The sequence below is a fragment of the Orycteropus afer genome, unplaced genomic scaffold (assembly GCF_000298275.1).
Source record: "Orycteropus afer afer isolate SDZICR_OR568_19922 unplaced genomic scaffold, OryAfe1.0 scaffold00483, whole genome shotgun sequence".
Taxonomy (NCBI): Eukaryota; Metazoa; Chordata; class Mammalia; order Tubulidentata; family Orycteropodidae; genus Orycteropus; species Orycteropus afer.
Window position 1 is genome coordinate 1,745,268 of NW_006922070.1, and position 13,548 is coordinate 1,758,815.

The window sequence follows — 13,548 nt, forward strand, 5'->3', positions numbered from 1 at the left end:
TGCCCCATCTTCCTTCTGAGGAGTGGCTGGTGGGTTTGAACCGCCAGCCTTCTGGTTAGCAGTCAAGTGCTTTAGGCACTATGCTACCAGAGCTCCCTGTTGTTGCTATTAGGTACTGACAAGATGGCTCTGATTCACAGTGAATCTATATACAACAGAACAAAACACTGCCTGGTCCTGCACCACCTTCACAATTCTTGCTATGCTTGAGCCCATCACTGCAGCCACTGTATCAATCCATCTCATTGAGGGTCTTCCCTTCTTTGCTGACCCTCTACTTTACCAAGCATGATATCTTTCTCCAGGGAATAGTCCCTTCTGACATGACCAAAGTAGGTGAGATGATGTTTGGCCATTCTTGCTTCCAAGGAGCATTCTGGCTGTACTTCTTTCAGGGCAGATTTGTTTGTTCATCTGGCAGTCCATGGTATTTGCAGTATTCTTCGCAAACACCACACTTCAAAGGTATCAATTCTGCTTTGGTCTTTCCTATTCATCGTCCAGCTTTTACATGCATATCAGGCAATTGAAAATACCACAGTTTGGGTGAGGTACACCTTAGTCTTCAAAGTGACATCTATGCTCTTCAATACTTTGTAGAGGTCTTTTGCAGCAGATATGCCCAGTGCAATAATGACATCTGATATCCTGACTGCTGCTTCCATGACTGTTGACTGTGGATCTAAGTAAAATGAAATCCCTGACAACTTCAATTTTTTCTCCATGTGTCATGATGTTGCTTATTGGTCCTGTTGTGAGATTTCTGTTTTCTCTATGTTGGAAGTGTAATCCATAAGTCCATACTGAAGACTGTAGTCTTTGATAGTCATCAGTAAGTGCTTCAAGTCATCTTTACTTTCAGCAAGCAAGATTGTGTCATCTGCATATCGCAGGTTGTTAATGAGTCTTCCTCATGTAGTCCAGCTTCTTGGATTATTTGCTCAGCATATGGATTGAATAAGTATGGAGAAAGAATACAACACTGACGTATACCCTTCTTGATCTGAAACCATACAGTATCCCCTTGTTCTGTTTGAAAAACAGCCTCTTGGTTTATGTACAGGTTCCTCATGAGCACAATTAAGTGTTCTGGAATTTCCATTCTTTACAACGTTATCCATAGTTTGTTACAATTTACACAGTAGAATGCCTTTGCATCATCAATAAAACACAGAGAAACATCTTTTTGGTATTCTTTGCTTTCAGCTAAGATCCATCAGGCATCAGCAATGATATCCCTCATTCCATGCCCTCTTTTGAATCCAGCTTGAATTTCTGGAAGTTCCCTGTCAATGTACTGCTGTAATTGTACTTGGCAAAATTTTACTTGCATGTGATAGTGATATTGTTCAATAATTTCCACATTCTGTAGGATCACCTTTCTTTAGAATGGGGACAAATATTGATCTCTTCTAGTCAGCTGGCCAGGTAGCTGTCTTCCAGATTTCTTGGCATAAATGAGTAAACACCTCCAGTGCTGAATCTGTTTCTGGAAACATCTTGATGGGTATTCTGTCAATACCTGGGGCCTTATTTTTTGCCAATTTCTTCAGTGCAGCTTGGACTTCTTCCCCGTTAGTTCTTTATCATATGCTACCACCTGAAACAGCTGAACATTGACCAATTCTTTTTGATACAGTGACTCTATGTATTCCTTTCATCTTCTCAATGCTTTATTCAATATTTTGCCCATAGAATCCTTCAGTATTGCAACTCGAGCCTTGAATTTTTTTCTTCAGTTCTTATAGCTTGAGAAATGCCAAGTGTTCTTCCCTGTTGTTTTTCTAACTCCAGGTCTTTGCACATTTCATTATAATACTTTACTATGCCTTCTTGAGCTGCCCTTTGAAATCTTCTGTTCAGCTCTTTTATCTCATCAGTTCTTCCATTCACTTTAGCTACTCAACATTCAAGAGAAAATTTCATACTCTTCTTACATCCATTTTGGTCTTTTCTTCCTTTCTTGTCTTTTTAATGACCATTTGCTTTCTTTATGTATGATGTTCTTGATGTCATCCCATAACTCATCCAGTCTTTGGTTATTTGTGTTTAATGCACCAAATCAATTCTTCAGGTGGGATATAATCAAGGTCATATGTTGGCTCTAGTGGCAGAGTGCCTTAGGCATTTGACTGCTAACCAGAAGGCTGGCAGTTCAAACCCACTAGCTTTTCCTCAGAAGGAAGGTTGGGCAATCTACTTCCGTAGTAATACCTCCTTGGAAACCCAAGGAGGGGTCGCTATGAGTCGGATCCGACTTGATGGCAGTGCATTTGGTTTGGGCGTTTGGACTTGTTTTAATTTTCTTCATCTTCAACTTGAACTTGTATATGAACAGTTGATGGTCCACAGTCAGCTTCTGGCCTTGTGGATGTTAGACAGTATTAAGGAATTCTTGTTAATTTTGTCAAGTCTGATAATGAAATAGTGTTATGTAGAAAACAGTGAACAGATGGAGGGAGAGAGACTGGCCTTAAAAGAAGTGCACATTTATGTATATATGGATGACATAATATTTATGATTTGCTTTAAAATTTTCCAGAAAAAAAATATATGTGTTTGTGTATAAATGAAACAAGACTGACAAAATATTGATAATCACTAATACTGGAGTACAAGTGTATGGTAGAGTATTCATTATACTCTTCTGTTTACTTTCATATTAGTTTGAAAGGTTCCATAATAAAAATTTTCAAAAATTGAGTTAATCACTCTGTACAAGATTTTCTATTCAGCTAAATAATTCAGGCTTTTCATTATATAGTGTAATGTACAAAATTTTAATTTTAAAAGATACTAGTAACATTTTATATAAAGACTATTAAACCAAACTAAACCAACTCACTGCTGTCAAGTGGATTCTGACTCATAGCAACCCCCACTGGGTTTATGAGGCAGTAAATCTTTATGGAAGTAGATTGCCCAGTCTTGCTTCCATGGAGTGGCTGGTGGGTTTGAACCACCAACCTTCTGGTTAGCAGTCAGATGCCTTAGGCACTGTGCTACCAGAACTCCTTAGAAAGCAATAAATATAATCCTATAATAAGAAGTTTAGATAATAATTTGAGTTATTTCTGACGTATAGCTACAATTGTAGCAGAAAGAACAAATGCTTTATTTAGAATCATGATCAAAAGTCTTGTGATCTGGAAATTCTTCTCACGAATACAGTAATTAATAATTAAAATGATCTGTATACATTCTATGCCATGCTGGGAGGAGCCCTGGTGGTGCTGTGGTTAAAGCACTCAGCAGCCAACCCAAAGGTTGGCGGTTCAAACACACCATCTGCCCCATGGGAGAAAGTATATGACAGTCCGTTTCCATAAAGAGTTATAGCCTTTGAAATGCTATGAGGCAATTCTACTCTGTCCTTAGGGTTGTTATGAGATGGAATTGTCTTGATGGCAGGAAGTTTTTACAATTTTTTAAAAAAAAAACCATGTTAAGCAAGTACACTTAAAGTTAAATAAAGTGATTTCAATAATGTATCTCATTAGTGGTGTGCAGATGAAAAATACTTTTTTATGCTATGCTTTAAACATAGAAGCTCTGGTGGTGTAGTGGGTAAAATATTTGACTGCTAATCAGAAGGTCAGTGGTTCAAATCCACCAGCTCCTCCAAAGGAGGAAGATGAAGCAGTCTATTTCTATAAACATCTACAGCCTTGGAAACCAAGTGGGGGTTGCTATGAGTTGGAATCAACTTGATGACAGTGGGCTTTTTTATACTTTAAATAAAATATAGAGACATGCTTAATGTTATTTTTTACTAAAAATTATGCTGACTTAGTTAGGAGCTCTTGCTATATAGTCTTACAACACATAAAAGGTTACCACATATTGTCATTTTTTCATTTAACTGTCTATAACACAAGTTCTATAAGGGCAGAGACCTCATCTATTTTGTTTAAGGATCACTTCTACAATTAAAATGAATAAACATGCAGAGAAAATAATTTGCAAAATATGTTTGGTTTAAATAACATTTATCCTTATTAAGCCAAAACCACTCACTGGCATCAAGTTGGATCCGACTCATAGCGACCCCTCCTTGGGTTTCTAAGGCGTTATCACCATGGAAGTAGATTGCCCAATCTTCCTTCTGAGGAGTGGCGGGTGCGTTTGAACCAGTCTTCTGGTTAGCAGTCAAATGCCTTAGGCACTATGCCACCAGAGTTCCTTAATTAGGCCTTAAAAATTATATATCAGAATATGTGGACTATTAAGTATACTAATGGTCCCTATTAAATCAGAGTTATATTTCTCTCTCTTGTGCTTTGCTCTGATAATAGAGAAAAGGTACTAGTGACATCTATTATGCTAAAAAAAATAAGGAATCTATAAATGCAAATTATATTTGAATACTTTAAGACAAATATAAATATGAAATATGAAAATTCCTTTTTTTAATTTTTTTTTTTTACCGTTTATTTCTATCTAGTAAAAAAGTTTAATGAGAACTCAAAGATACTATGTTTCCTCAGCATGAAGTATTAAAAATTGACTCACCAACAATATCAAGTTGGGTTTCTTCATCTTCTTCTCTTTTTCTTTTTTTATCTTTGCTCTTCTTCTTACTATAGGAGGTAATTATACAGAGGACTTTAGATATATTGAATTGTATGTTAAATATTGTAATATAAAGACTTAGAAGAATCTTTTAAACTGTACACTGATTTTACATATCATTGATTTACACTGGTATACTTTACCTTAAAGTACTGGGAAGTCACTTCTGACCCTGCACATATGCTCAGACTCTGGAACCACAATCCCTCAATTCGAATCCTGATTCTGCCCCTTCTTATGTGTGTGGGTTTTTGAAGGTTACTCAACCTCTTTGTGATTCAGTTTCCCTACCTATAAAAAAGTGATAAAAATATAATCTACCTCATGAAGTTATGGTGAGGATTAAGACTTAAAATGTACCTCTATACATTGCTGGTGGGAATATAAAATAGAACAGCTACTTTGGAAAAAAGTTTGTGGTTCCTCAAAAAGTTACAAAATTACCATATAACCAGCAATTCTACTTACTTGAAGAGAACTGAAAACGTTTTCAAACAAAGATATGTATTTGAATGTTCACAGCATCATTTTCCAAAATAGCCAAAAGGCAGAAACAGCCCAAACAATCCAAAAGTCTATCAACTGATGAATAATCAAAATATGTTTTATATACACACACACACACAAACTGAATATTATTCAACCATAAAAAGGAATGAAGTACTGATGAACCATGAAATATGCTAATTGAAAAAAGGCAGACACATAAGACCATATATTATATGACTCCATTTGTATAAAATGTCCAAATCAGGCAAATCCATAGAGACAGAATGTAGACTAGTGGTTGCGATGATCTGAGTAATATGAAGAAGCTCAATATCTTCAGTCAAAATAAGACCAGGAGATGGCTGTGGAACAGATCATCAATTGGTCATATGCAAGTTCAAGATGAAAGATGAAGAAATAAGTCCATGAGAGCTAAAATTAGAACACCAATGACTGAAAACCAGATGACATGGGATGACATCAAGAACATCATCCATGAACAAAGCAAATGGTAATTAAAAAGACAAGAAAGTAAGAAAAGACCAAAATGGATGTCAGAAGAGATTCTGAAACTAGCTCTTGAATGTAGCGTAGCTAAAGCGAATTGAAGAAATGATGAGACCAAAGAGCTAATAGAAGATTTCAAAGGATGGCTTCAGAAGACAAAGTAAAGTATTAAAATGAAATGTGCAAAAACCTGGAGTTAGAAAACCAAAACAGAAGAACATACTCAGCATTTCTCAAGCTGAAAGAACTGAAGAAAAAATTCAAGCCTCAAGTTGCAATACTGAAGGATTCTATGGGCAAAACATTGAATGATGCAGGATGCATTAAAATAAGATGAAAGGAATAGTCTTTATACCAAAAAGAACTGGTCAATGTTCAACTATTTCAGGAGGCAGCATGTGATCAATAACCAATGGTACTGAAGGAAGAAGTCTAAGCTGCACTGAAGGAATTGGGCAAAAAACAAGTCTCCAGGAATTGATGGAATACCCATTAAAATGTTTCAATAAATGGATGCAGCACTGAAGGCACTTACTTGTTTATGCCAAGAAATCAGAGAGACAGCTACCTGGCTAACTGACTGGAAGAGATCAATTTTTGTGCCCATTTAAAAGAAAGGTGATTCAATACAATGTGGAAATTATCAAACATCATCAGTATCACCCACAAGTAAAATTTTACTGAAAATAATTAAAAAACAGTTGCAGCAATACATTGTCAGGGACCAGCCAAATATTCAAAGTGAATTCAGAAGAGGAGGTAGAACAAGGGGTATCACTGCTGATGTCAGATGGATCTTGGCTGTAAGCAGAGAATACCAGAAAGATGTCTACCTGTGTTTCATAGTCATTGTAAAGGGATTTGACTGTGTGGGTCTTAACAAATTATGGACAACACTGCAAAGAATGGGAATTCCAGAACACTTAATTGTGCTCGTGAAGAACCTATACACAGACCAAGAGGCTGTCATTCGAACAGAACAAGGGGATACTGTATGGTTTAAAATCAGGAAGGGTGTACGTCAGGGTTGTATCTTTTCACCATATTTATTTAATCTGTATGCTGAGCAAATAATCCGAGAAGCTGGACTATATGAAAATGAACATGGCATCAGGATTGGAGAAAGAATCATAACCTGCGATATGCAGATGACACAACCTTGCTTACTGAAAGTGAAGAAGACTTGAAGTACTTACTGATGAAGGTCAAAGACTATAGTCTTCAGTATGGACTACACCTCAACATAAAGAAAACAAAAATCCTCACAACTGGGCCAATAAGCAACATCACAATCAATGGAGAAGAGACTGAAGTTGTTAGCGATTTAATTTTACTTAGATCTACAATCAATACCTACAGAAGCAGCAGTCAAGACATCAGACATCATTGTGTACTGGGCAACTGTGCTGCAAAAGATGTCTTTAAAGTGTGAAGAAGCAAGGATGTCACTTTGAAGACTAAGGTACAACTAATCCAAGCCGTATTTTCAATCGCCTCATAGTGTAGTGCTAAAGGCACTTGACTGCTAACCAGAAGGCAAGTGGTTCAAACCCACCAGCCACTCCTTGGAAGGAAGGTTGGGCAATCTATTTCCGTAGTGATTTGTTGTTGTTGTTGTTATGTGCCGTGGAGTCGGCCCTGACTCATAGCGACCCCTCCTTGGGTTTCAGAGGCAGTATCACTACGGAAGTAGGATTGCCCAACCTTCCTTCCGAGGAGTGGCTGGTGGGTTTGAACCGCCAGCCGTCTGGTTAGCAGGCAAGTGTCTTAGCCACTATGCTACCAGAGCTCCCTTCCGTAGTGTTACCATCTTGGAAACCCAAGGAGGCGTTGCTATGAGTCAGGTCCAACTCGATGGCACATAACAACAACAACATATACATATGAAAGCTGGACAACAAATAAGGAAGACCGAAGAAGAGTTGATGTCTTTCGAGTTGTGGTATTGGTAAAGAACACTGGAAATACCATGGATTGCCAGAAGAACAAACAAATCTGTCTTGAGAGAAGTGCAGCTGGAATGCTCTTTGGAAGTGATAATGGCCAGACTTTGTCTCATCTACTTTGGTCATTGTGGTGGTTAAGTTTATGTGTTAAGTTGGCTGGGCCTGGTTGAGTGGCTGGGCAGCTGGATGTAGTATTACCCATGATGAGACTAGTCATCAACTCCATGGTAGAATCTACTGTGAGTGGCTGAGTAGCCGCTTTAGGGATGTGGTCTGCTTCCTGTATATAAGGAGAAGCCTTGGGGAACGGTCTCTAGCTTATGGCACACTTGAACCCTGCATGTAGCCATTCAAGGCCTGCCATGCCCTGCCGCTGACCTTGGTACTTTCAATCGACTTGAATTAATGGCCTGCCGTGTGGTGGTAACATTAGGATTGTGCCATTTTAGTTGTCGACTTTGGGCTTGTTAGCCTCAGCAGCCAGTCACTGCCTGAGTGAAGAGATGTCTCTAGCTTCAGTGGGCTGAAGCCCAAGGTTGAGGGGTTTTCACACAGCCCCTAGAGCTTGGCACTTTGAACTCGGACTTAAAACCTCCAAACTGTAAGAGAATAAAACTCCTGTTTGTTCAAGCCATCCCGTTAGTGGCAATAGGTAAGCAAAACACTCACTGTCCTGTTTTCACATGCATATGAAAAAAAAAAATAAAAAATTACCAAATTCACTGTCATCAAGTCGATCCCAACTCACAGAAAAACCCCCCCATGGGTTTCTGAGGCGTTATCTCTATGGAAGTAGATTGCCCAATCTTCCTTCCAAGGAGTGGCTGGTGCGTTTGAACCACCAGCCTTCTGGTTAGCAGTCAAATGCCTTAGGCATTATGTCACCAGAGCTCCCAAATGCATATGAGGTGACTGAAAATACCATACTTGGGTCAAGTGCACCTTAGTTTTCAAAGTGACATCTTTGCTTCTTAACACTTTAAAGATAGCTTTTGCAGAATATTTACCCAATGCAGTGCGTCATTTTATTTCTTAACTGCTACTTCTATGGGCATTGATTGTTGATCCAAGTAAAATGAAATCCTAAATAACTTCAGTCTTTTCTCTGTTTATCAAGATATTGCTTACTGGTCCACTTAGGAGGATTTTTTTCTTTTTAACTTTTTATTGTGGTTTGGGTGAGACTGTTTTACATACAACAGTTAAATACACATACAAGGGACACAAAAGAGGTTGACAAGTAAAAAGATACAGTCCTGATGTTACCAAACCACACGACAGGCCATTAATTCAAGTCCATTGAAAGCCCTGTGGTTGGCAGAGCATGGCAGGCTGCTGAACAACAACATGGCTACATGAAGGGTTGAAGTGTGCCATAAGCTAGAGATAGTTCCCCAAGGCTTCTCCTTATATACAGGAAGCAGACCACATCCCTAAGGCAGCTACTCAGTTGCTCACAGTAGATTCCACCATGCAGTTGATGACCAGTCTCATCATGGGGAATACTACATCCAGCTGCCCAGCCACTCAACCAGACCCAGGCAAGTTGACACACAAACTTAACCACCACAATTCTACCCCTTGTCAACTTGGCACCTGTACTGATCTCCTTCACTGGGTGGCTCTAATCCCCTAGTTCCTGAGTGGCAACCTCACCCCCTTGGCCTGGCGGCCCGGTTACCCTACCTCTTGGGCATGGCAGCCCTGCCCCCTCTCTCCTGGGCAGCAGCTTTGGCTCCATCTCACTGGCCCACATGAACGAGCAGCCCCACACTCCAGAACCAAGTTAGTGTGGGTCTGGCTCTTTGAAACCTAGGGGCTCTGGTGGTTCCACGCCCAAAGGCCATGGTCCTATCCTTTGAGGCTGAGGCAGCTCTCCTTCCCACTTCCTTGATCTTTCCGCTTCTGCCGATTAGTGCCCGAGGGCAAACCCATTCCCCTGTAAATCTTCCTGCCCAAAGGACAATTAGCTTTCTTGCTCCATGGGCCAGCCAACCTTCTACTCCATCTCATGCCGGTCTCTTCTACCAATTAATGCCCGAAGACAACCCACTCTGCCAGGAAGCCACCTGTTCAACGGCACACGGCTTTCTCCTCCATGGGCTGGTAAGCCTGTTACTGCTTAATGCCAGTCTCTGGGTTCTGCTACTGCTGTCTTTCATGCCACATGCTGGGGTCTCTCTGCCAGTGTCTCAGGTCAAGGATGCACTCCACTCCTGCTTCCACATTTTAGGTATCTGTCAGAGTAGCACCCCACTCTCTCGGTACCATATTCTGTTTTGGTTACCTAGAACTGCTCTGACAAGAATATACCACAAATGCGATGGCTTGAACAAACAGGAGTTTATTCTCTTACAGTTTGGAGGCTTTAAGTCTGAGTTCAAAGTGCCAGGTTCTAGGGGCTGGTTGAAAGCCTCTCAACCCTGGGCTTCAGCTCTGCCTCCTGCTCCCAGCCCAGTGAAGCTAGACATTTTTCTTCACTCAGACAGCTGCTGGCTGCTGAGACCAAAAAACCCAAGGTTGACAAGTAAAAAGGAACAGTCCTGATGTTACCAAACCACACAGCAGGCCATTAATTCAAGTCCATTGGAAGTCCCAAGGTCGGCAGAGCATGGCAGCCTGCTGAACAATGACACGGTTACATGCAGGGTTTAAGCGGGCTATAAACTAGAGACCGTTCCTCAAGGCTTCTCCTTATATACAGGAAGCAAACCACATCCCTAAGGCAGCTATTCAGCTGCTCAGTAGATTCCAACATGGAGTGGATGACCAGTCTCATCATGGGGAATACTACATCCAGCTGCCCAGTCACTCAACCAGGCCCAGCTACGCTGACACACAAACTTAACTACCACAATGAGTAAGGAAGACTGAAGAAGAATCGATGCATCTGAATTACAGTGTTGGTGAAGATAACTGAATATACCAGGGACTCCCAGGAGAATGACGGTATCTGCTTTAGAGGAAGTACATCCAGAATGCTCTCTAGCAGCAAGGATGGTGAGACTTCGTGTCATGCACTTTGGAGATGCTATCAAGAAAGACCTGTCCCTGGAGAAGGATACTATGCTTGGTAAAATAGAAGACTAGTAGAAAAGAGGAAGACCCTCAACAAGAGGTATTGACACAGTGACTCCAACAATGGGCTCAAACATACCAACAATTATGAAGATGGTACAAGACAAGTCACTGTTTCCTTCTGTTGTACATACAGTGCTATGAGTCAGAACCAACTCCTTGGCATGTAACAACAACACTTCCTATACTCAAGTCGTTTCCAACTCATAGCAACCCCCATTGGGTTTCTGAGGCTGTAAATCTTTACAGATGTAGACTGCCCTGTCTTCCGCAGAGCAGCTGGTGGGTTTAAACAGCTGACCTTCCTGTTAGCAGCCAAGTGCCTTACCCACAACACCACCAAAGCTTCTGCTATACATATCTCATTTCATTTTGTCCTCATAATAATGCTATTTAAAAAAACCCAAACCAAACCCACTGCTATCCAGTGGATTCCGACTCATAGTGACTCCCAATGGGTTTCAAGGCAGTAAATCTTTATGGAAGTAGATTGCCCAGTCTTGCTTCCGCGGAGTGGCTGGTAGGTTTGAATCACCAACCTTCTGGTTAGAAGTCAGATAGTTTAGGCATGCACTGTGCTACTGGAGCTCCAATAATGTTATTGGAGGAGAGTAATCCCCCTTCAAAAATGAGCAAATGCACTCTCACAGATATTAACCAACTTGTCCCAAACCACAAAATTAATAATTGGTGGGGTCAAGATTTCTACCACGATTATTACAATAGCTCTATCGAAGAACCTATCCTTAACCACTATATGATTTAATCAAGATCCAGGTCTCGTATTACATTTCAAGAAAAATTAACTTTTTTTTTTTGGTGGTGGTGGTGGTTAAAGGGATAATGGTGAAAATACGTATACCTATGCAAGGAAAATATAGCTACGACCAATGCGGACCCCCATTCGGAGATGTGGAGGGAGGCCTCAGAGCCAGAAAAGGAAAGGAAACGAAACTTGTGGCTCCTGAGCTCTTGGTCTTCCTCGCCTGTCTCCACCCTTTGCAGGCTGTAATAGCTAGTGCATGTCTCCGTGGCCTATCTTGCCAGCTTAGTACAGGCGCCGGGAACTAAGCTGCAGCTTCTGAACGTCCCAAACGAAACCAGGGCCCAAGGTTGCGAGCCACAAGGACTGCGCGCTACAGTTTCCCTGGGACGGGCGGAGGCGGGGACATGTCAGAAAAGAAAGGAGGACTCTCCCACATCACTTTCCGGTCTCACCTCTTAGCCTTGGTTCCCTTGAGCACGAGTTTGGTGGACTTCACATAGGAATATTCGGCCATGGTGCTGGTGAAACTTTAAAACAAAGGAGGACTGAGTACCTCTACTGGAGCAGGAACAGACAACGAAAGCACAAAAGTGGAGACAAAATGACGACTCATGAAAGCGTACACAACGGTGGTAGTAGATGCTTCTCGTAGAGTTTCTCCTTTTCACCGCATCATCGAAAATCCCAAATAGAAATTTGTACTTCCTGTTTACTTGTTAGTAGCTACGGCAAATGCAGAGGGCCTAAATACGTCAGTGTTAAAGTTTCGTTGTTGCGGAACTTCTGAAAGCGGTTTAAGAAAACCAAAATCCACTGGGCTCAAATCAATTCCAACTCATACTCAGCCGTAGAACTGCCGCACAGGGTTTCCAAGCTATAAATCTTTACCTAAACCGAGTGCCTGATCTTTCTCCTGAAGTGCGCTGGTGAGTTGGAACCGCCGAGGAAACCTGAGGGACGCGCCCTCTCGTGGACACCTCCATGGTCTTCATCTCAGGCACTCCAGGCAGCTTCCTGCTAGGTCTCAGAAGCTGGCGACAAAGTGATCAGCTTGCTAGTCTGCAGCGGACTGGGGCCGAGTGTGGGCCCGCCAGTGTGCGCGGCTTGGCGGGGAGGTGGGGTGGCACAGAGCGCATTATCAAGCCGCTGGCTTTGGAAGACTTTACATTTCAATTCAATAAATGTTAGTTCTATTGTTTTATTTGGAGGAAACTACTGTTGTTGTTGTTGTTGTTGTTGTTGTTATGTGCCATCGAGTCAGCCCTGACTCATAGCGACCCCTCCTTGGGTTTCCAAGGCAGTATCACTACGGAAGTAGGATTGCCCAACCTTCCTTCTGAGGAGTGGCTGGTGGGTTTGAACCGCCAGCCTTCTGGTTAGCAGTCAAGTGAGGAAACAATTAGAGAATGACATAAAATAAATTACAAATTTTTGGCTGAAGATTTTACAAATACTGTAGGAAATTGGGTGGAGGTTGTTACTGAAGACTAATGTACTTGGAGGTCTTTCTGTATAAGGTGGGTTTTCATGAAATGTTTACAGAGAGGTTTTCATGGAATCCCTCTTCTGAATTTTTCTCCTGCCTGCTCCAATCTCTTTAACAATTTTATAATTCACCTTCCTGATTCCATTTTCTCCAACTTCTAAACAATCTTGCATTCTGAGATCTTTCTAAAAAGAAAGATCTGGTCATTATTTTTCCTTTTAAAAATCTGTTAAAGGCAGCCCAGTGCTTGGGGGGGTGGGGGTGAATCATAGCATCACTTAGTAAACTATTGATGATCTGACCTTCACCTACTTACTACTTAACTCTTGCCACTTTTGTTCCAGTTATGTTAAAAATTAGGAAATCTTTGAATACTCTGTTTGCTGCTTCTGCTTACAATGCTATCCTTTCCTGCTCTACTTGGCCCTTTTTTTCAATATTTAAGACAAACTCAGGCATCATTTTCTCCATAAAATCATCTTTGGGTCACCTACTGTATTTCCCAAAACATCCTGCTATATTTCTCATGTGATAATATAAATGTGCACTTTTTAAAGGACAAGACCTGTAGCTTACTCATTCTTGTGTTTCACCTGTCCCCTGCCCAGTTCCTACTTCAGAGTAGGCACCAAAACCAAAAAACAAACTCACTGCCATCGAGTTGTTTCTGACTCATAGCCACCCCCATTGGGTTTCTGAGGCTG

General features: G+C 41.1%; 1 protein-coding gene across 1 annotated transcript in view; it reads right to left on the reverse strand.

Moving 5' to 3' along the window:
* FRG1 (FSHD region gene 1) overlaps positions 1-11,872 on the reverse strand; it is a 51,786-nt gene extending 39,914 nt beyond the window's left edge. Inside the window, exons 1-2 of the mRNA XM_007954953.2 lie at positions 11,811-11,872; positions 4,513-4,580 (exon numbers count right to left, since the gene is read on the reverse strand). Coding sequence (XP_007953144.1) covers positions 4,513-4,580; positions 11,811-11,872 — 130 coding nt within the window. The remainder of the gene's footprint in view (positions 1-4,512; positions 4,581-11,810) is intronic.
* Between the last annotated feature and the right edge of the window lie 1,676 nt (positions 11,873-13,548).